The sequence below is a fragment of the Mycothermus thermophilus genome, assembly GCF_041956435.1.
Source record: "Mycothermus thermophilus strain CBS 625.91 unplaced genomic scaffold VTJ04scaffold_1, whole genome shotgun sequence".
NCBI lineage: Eukaryota > Fungi > Ascomycota > Sordariomycetes > Sordariales > Chaetomiaceae > Mycothermus > Mycothermus thermophilus.
The window spans coordinates 2,297,758-2,311,460 of NW_027191427.1; the positions used below are offsets into that span (position 1 = coordinate 2,297,758).

The 13,703-nt window shown below is 56.6% G+C and overlaps 6 protein-coding genes across 6 annotated transcripts; 2 read left to right on the forward strand and 4 right to left on the reverse strand.

The window, feature by feature from the left end:
- Positions 1-61: 61 nt before the first annotated feature.
- VTJ04DRAFT_857 (uncharacterized protein) lies at positions 62-2,626 on the reverse strand (the record flags this gene model as incomplete). The annotated part of the gene is made up of 2 exons (XM_069367020.1): positions 62-2,415; positions 2,509-2,626. The coding sequence occupies 2 exons, from the start codon at positions 2,624-2,626 to the stop codon at positions 62-64; spliced, it is 2,472 nt and encodes an 823-aa protein (XP_069223466.1).
- Positions 2,627-3,222: 596 nt separating this feature from the next.
- VTJ04DRAFT_858 (uncharacterized protein) lies at positions 3,223-3,544 on the forward strand (the record flags this gene model as incomplete). Its single annotated transcript, XM_069367031.1, has 2 exons — positions 3,223-3,264; positions 3,383-3,544. The coding sequence occupies 2 exons, from the start codon at positions 3,223-3,225 to the stop codon at positions 3,542-3,544; spliced, it is 204 nt and encodes a 67-aa protein (XP_069223467.1).
- Positions 3,545-3,685: 141 nt separating this feature from the next.
- VTJ04DRAFT_859 (uncharacterized protein) lies at positions 3,686-6,276 on the reverse strand (the record flags this gene model as incomplete). Its single annotated transcript, XM_069367042.1, has 3 exons — positions 3,686-4,526; positions 4,587-4,704; positions 4,776-6,276. The coding sequence occupies 3 exons, from the start codon at positions 6,274-6,276 to the stop codon at positions 3,686-3,688; spliced, it is 2,460 nt and encodes an 819-aa protein (XP_069223468.1).
- Positions 6,277-7,407: 1,131 nt separating this feature from the next.
- On the forward strand, positions 7,408-9,343 carry VTJ04DRAFT_860 (uncharacterized protein; the record flags this gene model as incomplete). The annotated part of the gene is made up of 4 exons (XM_069367054.1): positions 7,408-7,725; positions 7,788-7,821; positions 7,877-9,024; positions 9,089-9,343. The coding sequence occupies 4 exons, from the start codon at positions 7,408-7,410 to the stop codon at positions 9,341-9,343; spliced, it is 1,755 nt and encodes a 584-aa protein (XP_069223469.1).
- Positions 9,344-9,562: 219 nt separating this feature from the next.
- VTJ04DRAFT_861 (uncharacterized protein) lies at positions 9,563-11,313 on the reverse strand (the record flags this gene model as incomplete). Its single annotated transcript, XM_069367065.1, has 3 exons — positions 9,563-10,004; positions 10,062-11,073; positions 11,133-11,313. The coding sequence occupies 3 exons, from the start codon at positions 11,311-11,313 to the stop codon at positions 9,563-9,565; spliced, it is 1,635 nt and encodes a 544-aa protein (XP_069223470.1).
- A 133-nt stretch (positions 11,314-11,446) lies between these two features.
- VTJ04DRAFT_862 (uncharacterized protein) lies at positions 11,447-11,992 on the reverse strand (the record flags this gene model as incomplete). The annotated part of the gene is made up of 3 exons (XM_069367076.1): positions 11,447-11,586; positions 11,761-11,900; positions 11,985-11,992. The coding sequence occupies 3 exons, from the start codon at positions 11,990-11,992 to the stop codon at positions 11,447-11,449; spliced, it is 288 nt and encodes a 95-aa protein (XP_069223471.1).
- Positions 11,993-13,703: the final 1,711 nt, after the last annotated feature.

Sequence of the window (13,703 nt, forward strand, 5' to 3'; positions counted from 1 at the left end):
CCCATTAAGAGCAACCAACTCTGAGCCAAGCTCAACCAACCCCGAGCGATGGACCCAAGGATCACTCCTCTTCCTCCTCTTCTTCGCCTTCACTGATCCCGCGATACTTCATCTCCAGGACCCACTTATCCCCAAAGTCGATGCCCTTCCGCATCTTGGTGCCCGCCTTCTTCCACACTGCCTGGCCAAGGCCCATATCCACAAGGTACAGCTTCCACTCGAGCGCCGCATCATCAGGCGCCGGACCATCTCCCACAGCAGTGACAGCCGCAGCAGCGGCCGTCGTATCCCCATCCTCATTATCAGCGGCGATCAGCGCCTCCAGTAAGCCGCGCTTGGGCGCACCAATGGCCACAACATAGCGCGGCTTCACGTAGAGCTTGTTCCCGTCGACGACACTGACCTTGCCCGACGTGGGATCCACACCAGAGGGCACGTCGATGGCGAGCACAAATGCCTCATGACGGTTGGCCCACTCGATAAGCTCGTAGACAGTGGCTTGGTCGCCGTTGCGCAGTTCCTCGAACGAGATGGCCAAGCCCAGAAGCGCGTCAATGATGAGCATAATGGGAGCCGGGTTGGCGAGGCTGCTGAGTGAGGCACGGGGAGCATCGATGCTAATAACCGGGATGCTGATCTTGCGGATGTGCTCGAAGAGGTCGCTCTTCGTGAAAACACGACCGCCAAAGTTGCGGTACAGTCGCACCTGCTGCTGCACGTCCTCGAGAAGGTCGCGTTCGCCACGTTCGAGCCCAGCCACGCACACGAGGACGTTAATGCCCTTGTTACGTAGGTGACGGGCGGCAGCGATGGCACGACTTCCCGACTTGTTGTTGCCCGCGAGGACCACGACCGTCTGCGGCGGCGGACCTCCTGTTATCGGGTCGACGGCACCAGCATGGCGGACCTTGATGGCCGGGTCCGAGAGCGCCGTCAGTGTGACCTCAGCGATGCCACGGCCGGCATTCTCCGTCATCATCTCCTCTGTCAGGCCGATTTCGCTGTGCGCAATGTTCTCGAGGTTGAACATCTGCAGGGGCGACACCGTTTCGATGCGGCGATTCGACGGCAGCACGTGAAGGCTCTGCTGGACGGCCGGGGGAGGGGGCTGCTTCCTCTTGTCAGCGGTCGCTGTAGTGCGCGACGAGAGTCGACTGCTCGGCCGGCTGCCCTTGAAGGGCTGGGCGGCCCGGGAACGGCGGTCGCTTACACCAGAGTTCACCCTGCTCGGCACGGAGCCCACCCTTGCCGCGTCACCCGCATGGGCCTTCCGCGACTGTGAGCGCCGGCCGGTTGTGCCCTTACTCTCTCCGCGACGCAAGCTCTGCCTGCTGCCCATTCCCTGATCCCTGCCACTCAGACGCTCAGACCCGGGTACCTCATCCGCTTCGCTGTTCCAAAAGTCGTTGGGCGTCTCACGCGGGATCGGTTTGTCCTTGGTAGGTTTCAAGATAGTTGATGGCATATCAAGGACGTTTTCCGTGTGGTGAAGATTCTTGCCCCCTGCCGTGCCCGGCTTCGGCCGCGGCAACCGGTTGTGGCTGACCAAGCGGTTGGCCTCGTCAATTCGATCGTTTTTCCTCATCTCCTCAAAGAGATGCTGCTTGTCGAATTTCGCCAAACCGCCCTGGAAGTCGAAATCGCCCATCTCCTGGACGTCAGTAACGTCCTCTGAGGCCCATCCATTATCCGCTGTCGCCCGCCCTTTGCGGTTCCTTTTGAGTGAGCTGAACGGCTGGAAGGATGCGGTGCTCTGGAGGATAGGAGTTTGACGCCACCCCTTACCCCGGCCTGCCACTCCTGCTCCAGTGCTACCGGGCGTCGGCTCGTAATCGGCTTGGGTAACCGTCTTTGTGTTTCCGGCCTTCTTCCGTCGGCGGCGATTCTTAGACCCGGAGCCAACCACCTCGTTGTAGTCAAGTGCAGGCTCTTCATTGTCCTCATCAGGGGATTCGACCAAAGTCGTGCCTGCGGCGGGCGTATCGAGTTTCAATCCTCTCACCGAGGCAGTCAAGGAAGCAGGCGATATGGCCTTTTGGGGCGTGACTCCTGCGACAGGCTGGACAGGCTGGACCGGCGGAGCTACAGCAGGCTGAGGATCTCGTTTCTCACTCGTGTTCGGAAGCGCATGGTTGTCTGGAGCATGGGCTGACGACGGTGTCACTGACGCTGAAGCAGGAGGACGTCCAACGGCCAGGATGGCGGGGTCTGCAAGCGGGGGCTTTGTCACAATCGGGGGCGGCTGCTGTTGCGGTTGTTGGAACCCTGCGCCAGTGACCGGAGAAGCAACTGCGGGGTCGGGCATGCTGGCAGTTGTGGTGGTCGGTTTCGAAGGGGGGATCTCGGACAGGTCCATGATGTTCATGGACGGGATTGTCAGGCGGGGCTGCCATGCATTGTTGTCGAGCCTCCAGACTATGGACAGAGAAGTTAACTCCTGATGCTCGTTGAAGAGCACGCGGCTCCTGGCCGGTAGCATATTGTGTGGAAATTTGGAGCAAAACCCACCATTGCTGAGGGTCAAGCCGACGCCGGCCTCGACCGCGCTGACGGTGCCCTTGAAACGCACGGGCGGAGCGCCGCGCACCGTCACCAACATCTGCAAGCCGATAAAGTCGGACGCCATGATTGTCGGGTGGTGCGAGGGCCTGCGTGTGTTGTCCGGTTTGTGGAGAAGTCGCGGGGATTAAAGTCGCGGAGGATGTTGGGGCATGAATTCGTCGGTCGCGGAGGGGAGTGATGTCGTCGGGTTGGGCTGATGGGCTCGGGGTGGTGGGCCGAGGTGTGCGCGGATGGTTATCCAGTGGGTAAGAAAGAAAAAAGGAAAGGAGAGAAAACTGCCACCCAGAATGGACCTACCCTCTACTTTCCGTGTGGGAACGAAGAGAGAAAGCAGGTGCAGTAACTGGGAAGGAGAAGAAGTCGGTCGCGGCGGCGGTTTCCTGTGGAGCGTGGTTTCTCTATGATGAATCGCGGATCGATGTTTCCAACCTTTTGCTTATCGATACGAAAAGTAGGAAGCACGGCCTAGCTCCACAACACGTTCCTGCTGCGCCAAGCCCTGGATTGTGCAGGAAACAGCCTGGGAGGCCAGCGTCACACAGCATGTGCTCCTTTCACTTGAAGATGGATTGTGCGTTCGACTTGCAACGCGGTGACACTTGACACAAAGAGAGCACCGACCGAAACGGCTTCGGGCACGACAAAGATATCTGGGTTAATATGTTTCCAGGCACCAAGGACACATCTCCCTCCCTCCCTCAGGTACGTCAGATAGGTACTGCAGGTACCTAGCATCCAGAGTAGACATGTGATTTTTGTTCCGTCCAAGAAAATGAGATACCTGACAAAGTCCACCCCACGTTCGCTCTAAGAAAAGTAGGAAGATGATGTTTACCATGCATTTCGTACAATCGCCGTTCCCGTCCTGGACCCTAGCCCTTCTCAACATATGACTGCATTCCAGAGTACCGATACCCCATATCCCTCCATTGCCATCGTACCATCAAAACTCGATTGCCCGTCCACCTTTAAAAAGAGTTAAACTCCCATGTGCCAGATAAAACCCAGCCATCGCTCATCTCAACGCCGCCATACCGTGTAGTCATCTGTATAACTTGGCCAACAAAACACTATCATAGAATAACCACACATCCACCATCTCAACCTGGGAACCCTGTCTTCTTCACCCATACGCCCTCAAGGCCTCGTCCTCCTCCGCCTCATCGTCAACCACCGAAATGGGGTTACGGGCGGATCCTTCGATCGCGGCCGGCGGCTTGATGTAGCTGGTGATGGACCCAGCCGCCTTCTTCTTGATAGCCGCCTCCGCGGTGTACAACTTGTTGTAGAACTCGACAACGCGGGGGTGGGCCATGACGCGCGACTTTTGGAAGTTAAGCACCTGCAATCCCGCCTTTGTGGTGGCGCGGCTAAGTGCGACGTAGGCCTGACCCTTTTCAAACACCTTGCCAAGGTCCACCTTGACGCGCTCCAGAGTCTGGCCCTGAGCCTTGTGGATGGACAACGCCCACGCCAGAATCAGCGGCAGCTGCTTGCGGGACGCCTGGACCTCACCCGTGGGGAGCTCCACCTTCCAGTCCTCAGGCACACAGAGGATCTGCCTCCTCACCCCATCAACGTTGTGGAAGGCGACCACGGGGTACTCTTTGTTGTCCGTCTTGGAGCTCTCGGCGAGGGCGTTGGTGAAAGCACGCACACGCCGCTTTGCGTCCGAACTCATCTCCGAGTCGTCGATACCAGCGCTCATCTCAAATGTCGCCTCAGTCATGAATCCGACCACGGTACCAAGAGACCCGTTGACAAGGGTATCATCCATGTTCTTGATCAACATGACTTGAGCACCCTTCTTGAGCTCAATGGTGGGTGGCGCCATCATGTTGGCCAACAACTTGTCCCGAATCTTGACGTCGCCCGAGTCTACCGCATCGTAGCGGTAGACCTTGCCCGTCAACGCCTTGAGACGCCGCTGGTTTGACATTTCGACTTCTTGTCGGGTAGGGAACCTAGACAAGGTGTCAGCATGGGTTCTCGTGCGAAATGGCTTCAATTGTGCTTTCACTCACAGTTCTGTGGTCTCGATGCCGTCATTGAAGGTGAGCGGGCGGCTAAGTGCTTGGAAACTCTTGACGGTCTCGTCGCTGATTTTACCCAGGCGCATCTCGTTGAGCATCGCCGCAAATTCTGAGCGATTGTCAGCACACAAGATCCCATAACATGGGTCCCAATCTGCCCTCGTCGGGTTGAGCACTCACCAGGATCCCTCTGACGGAAGACCTCTGTCAAGCCGATTGTATGATCAATTGACATGCTCCATGTGGCAGCATCAAACGCAAACTTGGACTCCCTCTGGCTACCAGCACCCTCAGGCACCGGGGGAAGCTGGAAGAAATCGCCCGTGATGACCAGCTGAATACCACCCCACGGCCGACCATTGTTCCGAATGATGCGGCCGATCTGTGACAACTTGTCGAACAACTCGCCGTCGACCATGGAAATTTCGTCAATAATCAGAACCTTGGTTTTCATCCACCGGTTCTTCGCCTTGGCGTTTCGACGGATTTTCTTGACGAGGGAATTGACGTCCTCCTTGCCCAACCCGATACCAGCGAAACTGTGAAGCGTCATGCCGCCAATGTTGCAGGCAGCAAGGCCGGTAGAGGCAGTGACGGCCACACGCTCAGGATCCCTGGCATACTTCTTCTTGAGTTCATGGATGATGGCCCGCATCAAGACTGACTTGCCGGTACCTGCGGGACCGGTGAAGAAGACGCTCTGACCCTTTTCAACGACCAGAGTCTTGACGTACTGCTGCTCGGGACTCAAGTTAAGAGGCCCCGCTTTCTGAGACATCGACGTCGAGAACTCTGGAGCGGCTTCCGTTGTTTTGCCTGAATCTTTGAGCTGCGTCTTGAGCTGTTTCTTCTGGGCTTTCACGAAATCCTCTGACGACTCCCAAATCGCTGTCGGTTTCGGCTTGGATTCTTGGGCTACACCGCTCGAAGCGCTTTGAGGCTGGGTGTCCTCGTTCGCAGGTTTCGAGCTGCTTGCCCATGGAAGCTGCCGTTTGGGTTTCTTCGTAGTCACTGGAGCAGGCTCCGATTCATCAGGGGAACTCCGCTTTGGAGCCTGCTGTGCCGTAACGGGTTGAGCGGGCTGAGGCTTCGGTGGTATGAAATGAGAAGGGGACGATTGTGACCAGGACAGAACACTTGTGCCACTGGCCGGGTGCTCCTCCTTTGCCTTGGGCGGCGTCTGTTTCGGTTTCTCTGGCAGCGTCGGCAGGGCGGACGGGAAGTCGATATCCAAGTCGTCGAGGTCATCATCGCTGTAATTATTCTCGTCGAAGTACGGAGTGGATGTCGTCTTGCTCCGCTGTGACGGTTGATTCGGCAGACGAGGTGACGTGTACGTAAGATCAACGGTGTCCGGCTCCTCCTTGAATGCGTCCGAGCTGCTGCACAAGGATTCCAACGGCTTGTAATTGCTGTTCCGAGGAGGGGCTGGCGGCGGGACGTTCACTGAATGGGTGTGCAAAGGAGCGACTTGAGTGGTGTTCGGAGCCTTCTGACGGGGGCCGCCCACGGCTTGCTGGGACTGCTTCGCGAACATGTTGACAATGGAGCCGGAGGAAGGTTTCGGGGGTGCTGATGAGCGCTTTCCGGATGGTAAAGGCTGCGTCGCAAGAGCCGCATTGTTGGTGGGCGGCCGCGGCGGAGGGTTCGCCGCGGCGGCTTGGTTTGCTCTCTTGAGCATTTCGTGCGGATCGAGCGTGGCACTTAGACGACCGATGTGGTGGACATAGGAGCGGGAATGGAGGAGGATTAGGTTCCAATCGAGGGGAAGACGAGCTCGACGGAGGACCAGACTGGTAATACCAGTCATGCGAGGTCGCAGACGATGGAGGGAACGGTTGGCCGAGTTGGGAACAAATGGGACATTGGGGGAATTGTGCCCTTGTCGCGTCAAGGCTGGCACAAACGCGTCTTGGACCTTCCGTGGTGCTTCTTTCAAGGAACAAAACGCGGGGAGTGGGGCGCTTTCCCAGAAGGGACGCACTGGCGCCTGGAAATGAGATGAAATGGGCTCATTGCATAACCCCAACCCTGGATTAAACCCTGATGTCTCCCAAGCTGAGCTCCGATGCAACACCCGGAACACCCTCCCCTGTCACCACAACATGATGTTGGGTTGAACAGAGTTGTCATAGATCTCATCTTCGTGCAGCATCGTGTTGGTTTGGTCCCTCTCTTTATATGATTATTTTCATCCATTCGCTCTTCCATGCTCCATGCAGCGAACTACCACCCCAGTTTTCACATCAGCAGCGTCTTGTCGCCTCGATGTCAACACCCAAACATCTTGTTCGTTTCCCTTGCCGCCATGAATAGCTGGGTAGCATACGCCAATAGACGCAAGCCCGAATCTTGGCTCCATAAACTTGACGCCTAGTTCTCTTTGTACCTAGCTCTTAGCAAACAGCGGTGATGATTATGGTCACAAGGGCGCCGCCGGTGCTTCGGAGTAGCGGGTCCGAGGGTTACTCACGGCTAGCCTCGGGTCCGGGACCCGGGACGGAGCTTCTTATCTTTGCTGGTCCGACTCCCACCGAACAAGCTTCTGTACTACCAGACTTGCATAGCGATTATCATCCTTTGTTCCTCATCAAACGATTTGGGAGTCAGACTGATCGAGTGACATTCAGAAGTCACTCCGGAAATCTACTGATCGAGAAACTTCTTTCTAATCTTTGATCTGCAAACTTCTCCACAACACCGACATCGCCTCCGGTACAATACAGGTCCGTGACACCGGCTTACCGTATTTTACACCTCCGGCTTTCGACTCCTAGCTCCGATCCGATCCCCGTAACCGGGTCCGGCCAAAATGGTGGCCCCCTTCCGGGCCGGTGTTCGCCGCGGTCTCACGCAGGCTAGGCTGAACTCACTACGTTCCAGGCACAACCCTCGCCTTGGACGTGTTACAACTCAATCCTCTCCCGGATCTCACATACAGTTCTGCCTAAGCTCCTCCGCAGCAGCAGCAGCCCCAGTCTCTCGACTTCCTGATGTCCCGGAAACGGTTCCCATCCCTGAAACGCCGCATCGTGTGTCCATCGCCGAGATTAAGGAGAGGCGCGCCAAAGCTGGCCGCTTGGTTGCTCCAACAGCGGCGCCCAGTGATGCAGATATGTTCAAGGGGCCGGTATGTTCATACGTGTATTTCAACGTCTCCAACGCTGTGAACACGCATCTAATGAGCCACAGACCACTGGGAAACCAAACGCAAAGCGCTGGGACCGTAAGCACTTATACCTCATCCCCAATCCTGCCATCGAATTAACCACTCGCTCCAGACCATCTCACCCACGAATCCCTCCTCCGAGCGCCATGCAAACTGAAACAAGCCGCGCGCCACCTCAAACAGCCCGGCATCATCTCGCTAGGTGGCGGGTTACCCTGTCCCGAATACTTCCCCATCAGCTCCCTATCGCTGCAAATTCCCGTGTCGCCCAATTTCTCCGAACCCTCCGTCCTCACCACCGGCGAAATCGCCACCATCGAAAAGTACTCCGCCTCCGTCCCCAAGGAAAACCCCAAGGCCGAATACGACCTCTCCATTGCCCTGAACTACTCCCAAGCCACCGGCTCGGCCCAAATGACCCGCTTCGTGACGGAGCACGTCGAGCTCGCTCTCGGCGCGCCGCCGTATGCGGATTGGGGAGTTTGTCTTACCCCTGGCAGTACCGCTGCTTTGGAGCAGACTTTACGCATGCTTTGTGACGGTGTTATGCGCAAGGACACGATCATTACCGAGGAGTTTGCATTCAGTACGGCGCTGGAAACGGCAGCCCCGCTGGGGGTAGGCGTGGTTGGTGTTCCGATGGATGAAGAGGGGATATTGCCCTCCGAGATGGACCGGATCCTGGCGGAGTGGAAGCCAGAGGAGAGGGGCGGCAGGAGGAGACCGCATGTTTTGTATACCGTGCCTTCGGGACAGAATCCGACGGGTGCTACGCAAAGTGCACAACGGAGGAGGGAGGTGTACGAGGTTGCCCAAAGGTGGGATGTCATCATCGTGGAGGACGAGCCGTACTACTACCTCCAGATGGGAAAGTCGACGGCAAATCAGTCCCCAGAGGAGTTTTTGGCGGGGTTGATCCCGAGCTACCTCAGCATGGACGTGGACGGGAGGGTGTTGAGGATGGATTCGTTCTCGAAGGTGGTGGTTCCCGGGTCAAGGCTGGGGTGGGTGACGGCATCGGCGCAGTTGATTGAGCGCTTCGTAAGGCACGCCGAGGTTGCCAACCAAGGCCCGAGCGGGTTTTCGCAAGTGATCCTGCACAAGCTGCTGGATGAGAGATGGGGACATGAGGGCTACATCCGCTGGCTGATGCACCTGAGCGAAGAGTACACGAAGCGGAGGGATGTCATGGTGGCGGCATGCGAGGAGTTTTTGCCAAAGGAGGTGGTCAGCTGGAATCCGCCGCGTGCGGGCATGTTTGTAAGTCATTCGCCAATCTCCCTCTTCAGCGTCGACGTCCCTCTAACCAGATACATACACGCAGCACTGGCTCAAAGTCCGCCACGACCTGCACCCGCATGCCGGCATAAAAAGCATCCTTGACATCGAAGAGGAGATCTTCAACAAGTGCATCGGCAAGGGCGTGCTTGTCGCTCGTGGGTCATGGTTCCGTGCCGAGCAAGACAAGCCGCCATCCGGGCTGTACTTACGCACTACCTTCGCGGCGGCCACGCCGGACAACATGCGCGAGGCCATCCGCCGACTTGGTGAGGCAATCCGGGAAAGCTTTCAGATGTAGGCAATGGACAAGGGGGATATGAGAGCACGGATGTGACCCAAGCAAGGAGGATATGGAAATATACAGCACATATTTTCATGGTTCAATTTGCCATACCCAAGCCTAGACAGAATCATTGAAACTTTGAACAAATAAAATCATATCCAAATATCAATCAAATACCAAACCCACAACCTAGCCAGCCAGCCAGCCATTCTTACCCAGCCCAGGTATCCCCGCTTATGCCTTCTCCTCTGTCCTCCTCGCCTCCCACATCCCCACAACCACTCCCTTCGCAGGAGACAGCACAATGTCCGACTGCAGCACCGGCTCACCCCCATCAATCTCCCTCATGTAGTTATCAATCCTCTTATACCGCTGGAACAGCCTCGTGAGGACGTACGCCATCTCGGTCAAAGCAAACTGCTGACCGATGCAGATGCGCGGTCCGCCGTTGAAGGGGATGTACTGCCAGGGACGAGGCTGCCAGCCGAACCAGCGATCTGGGCAGAACTCCTCGACGGGCGGGAAGTTGGGGCCCTCGGGCGGGTAGAGGTCGGCACGGCGCTGCATAACGATGGTCGAGTAGCCAATGGGCGTGTCCTTGAGGACCTTGACGGGCTGGGAGCCATCGGGACCGCCGCCACGCGGGAGGTGGGTATCCTTCAGAGCGAGACGGACGCTGGACGGGTTGTTAATCGTGGACTCATTCAAAATTTACTGGTTAAAAGTTACTCACTTGAAAGGAACAACGGGGTACAGCCGCAGCGTCTCGTTCATGACATTCTGCAGGTACTTCATGCTCTTGAGATCATCATAAGTCGGGCAACGAGTCGGGCCAACGACAGACAGGATCTCAGCACGGAGCTTCTCGACGCACTCGGGATGACGAGCCAGTTCGTAGATGGTCCAGGACAGGGTGCAAGCGGTGGTATCGCGGCCAGCAAGGAGGACGGCAACAAGCTGGTCGCGCAGCACCTGGCGATCGCGGGTGTAACCAGCAAGAGCGTGCAAGAAAGTGTAACCCTTATCGCTCTTGGTCTTGCTCTCGAGCTCCTCGGGGCTCAGGCGCAGGGTACGCTCGATGTACTGGTTCACAAAGGTGTTGAGGACCTTCAGGGCACGGCGGAACGAGGCGCGGGGGACGAAGGCCTGGGCGGGGCCGGCGCGGGCGATGATGCTCTGGACCCTCTGAACCTCGGCGAAGGCCTCAGCGAACTCCTGACGAGGGGTGGTCAGGGACTTGACGTCGTAGCCGAGCAGGAAATCGGTCGCGCAGTCGAGGGTGTAGCGGAAGAAGAGATCGCTGATATCGACGGGCTTGCCGTTGCCGGCTTCAATGTCGACGGGCTGGTTCTCGCCCTCGAGGGCGCCGCCGTTGGCAATGGCGCGGAAGAGGGTTTCCATGTGGCTCTCGAAGACGTGCAGGTCGCTGACCCGGTCCTTGATAAACTGGGGGCGGATCAGCTGGCGGCTGTTGTGCCACAAATTACCATCGGTTGCGAAGATGCTGTCGCCGAGGAACTCCTTCCAGTCGTCATGGAAGGGCTTGCCCTTGCCGAAATCACCGAACTGCGTGGCGAGGATGGCCTTGATGTTTTCTGGGTCTGCCGTGAAGACCAGGCGGCGGCCGAGAACCCGTGTCTCGGCAGTATAATGGGACGCACCGGATCTGGCGAACGTCTTCCGCCAGAAGGGAAGCTGTTGGAACTGGAGGCCAGACCTGACGCTCCCTACGATGAAGTCGATGCCTGGGAAAAAGATGAGCTATTTGATCCTGTGTGTACATACCATACTATCACCAACTTACCGAACGGCGCCCATGTCCTAGTCTTAGGGGCTCTGGCGCCCGGCATGCGGGCCAGCTTGATTTCCTCCCATACTGGCTTCAGGATGAGGACAAAGAGCAGTTTTGCCAGGGGCAGGCCTAGCAGAAGGAGGAGGAGTGTCTTCGGTGAGACATCCTCAACGATAGCTTCGACGAGACCCATCCTGGTAGTGAGTCAGGGCGGGAAGGAGGATGAGCGCTGTACCTCCTGACAATATAGATAATGAAACCGCGCTGCCAATCCCAGAAGAGGCCGGAACCTATGGGCTGGTGGAAATAGGGCTATATAGTGCCCGTCAGGGCAATACGAAGGTGACGGGTATGCGCTGTCCTAGAGATGTGGCCGAGGACACCTCTTCGAAGCCCACGAATACACAAGTGTGCTTGGTGAGATACACAGGACGAATTGGGTGAGGGGTAATAGAGACACCAGTATCTCGAGTCTGTCAGCAAGCATTCACCCTGGGGTTTTCCCCCTTCTTATTTGTCTCGGGAGGACATCCCGCCGTCTTGCTTCCTGGCAGAGACGCAAGCAACGTTGGACGTAAGCGAGACCCAGCAACTCGGCTTCAGGGTGGGGGGCATAGGACTGGCGAAGTGACGGACTCACGGACATGTTGGCAGGCCGAAGCCCGTCTACTCCCCGTCTGCGAGGTGAGCGACATGTGCCGGGGGCGCCCGATGTAGCACGAACGTATGTACATCGGTACGACAGAGGACCGGTACGTAGCATTGTAGTGCCGGGAGGGGCTAGACAGTGGCATGGTTTTAGCGTGGCGAGCGCCGGCTTGAAACATTAGGGCAGACGCGAGCGTTGGACGGGTATTGGCATGCCTGTACATTGGACCGGGGTCGGAATTGATGCGATGGAGGGGAGCTTTGCAGACGGAGAATGTTGATACGTAGTAATTCCGCACCGTTGAACCAAGGGCGCTGTAGAGCAGGATGTACAAAAGGCCTACCTAGGACCTAGGTGGCTTGCTAATACCGCGGTGCAGATTAGAAATCCACTACGGACCCCAGTACCTACATCAAGTCCTAGGCATGATGACGCACATGTTTCTCCGGCTGTGTGGCTTTCAGCGGTTCGTTCGGTATAGGTAAGTGACATGCTCGCGTCCGAGTTTACCGCTCGTCTAGTGTTCGGAGTCCTAATACACCGTCCTCCGTCGGTGGGCCAATGCCGATGCCGATGGGACCACGCCGACTGGTCGCTGTCTTGTTGTATCTATCACCCGGTGTCCATCGAGCCGCATCCTTCCCGTCGGGGTGGCACACAACTATAGTTAACAGTACGCTGTATGTGCATATACACACTCGGTATGGTCTGGGGCGGAAATTCGCCGCGTGGCTTGCATATGGCCGCGCGGATCTTGGTGACTGCATCGCAAACGCATCTCGTGGGTTGGCTCGTGTTCTTCTTGGGCGCGCCCCAATGGGGCAGTGCCGAGGCTTCTGCAAGTCTTTCGCATTTCTCCTGCGTCAGAGGACCACTAAAAGGCGGGGAAGTGGATACGCCGTTGAGTATCCATCGCGAGCATGGCGCTAGCCCCGACTAAGCAGCCTCTAGTGTGCCTTTGTCAAAATTCCACAGCTTCCACCTTGTTTTTTCGGTGTCTCTGACGAGGTTGATGTCGAGAGAAGTGTGCCAAAAAAAAGTTCCAGGTTCCAAGAGGTTTGTGTTACTTAGTGGTCATGCCTGACATGGCAAGTCAGAGAGGAGACGGAGTCCCGTTTTCAGGGAGACATCAATTCCTTCCATTCTCTACTCTGTGTCTCATGGAATAAGAAGCTGACGCACGCACCTTCCATCCGAATATTTGATGACGGGTCGTGCGTAAAAATCCGGAAGTTGCTGGCCAGGGCACAAGGATCCCCCGGACAATCCCATATTTACGCACTTGGTCTTGGATGTGATTTAGACTCTCTCGCCTTCCCCCGAATGCCTTTGGTCACCTGGAGGTCGGAAGCGCAGAAACTTCTCATCGCTACCTACACAAAACAGACCTACCCGACTTATCAGCTGTGGGTCAATTCAAGATTTGACACATGAGGTCGCGAACCCCCTGTCCATGCATCCATCGCGAACACGGTCCAGATCTTCATGTCAACTGTCACAGCAAGGTTTCGCCCATAGACCAAGGTCAGGCCACACCAACTACAAACGACCCCGCCATCTCAATGCTCATCTGACCTGCTGCGTAGTTAGTGGATGAAAATGGCAGTGAACGTGATGGGTTCATTCCTAAGGAATACCCGGAACTTCGACACCAATGCGAACACCTTTCCTGCTCGTGGCATGTGAACATTCTTGTCTCATAGCAGATCCTCCTCGGAATTTGAAGATCAAGCTCATGAAGTCGCTGTCAGTCAGAAAGGCCAGGCGCCGAATTTAACTCTTCGCAGTTGAGAAGGGTCTTGTTCATGAATCAGGTCCTCCAGTCAATGTTCCTGTGTCCTTCGGAACACAATCTCGCAACACAATCCATGCCGAGCCAGTATCCATAGAAAAAAAAAAAAAAAAAAAAAAAAAAAAAAAAAAAAAAAAAAAAA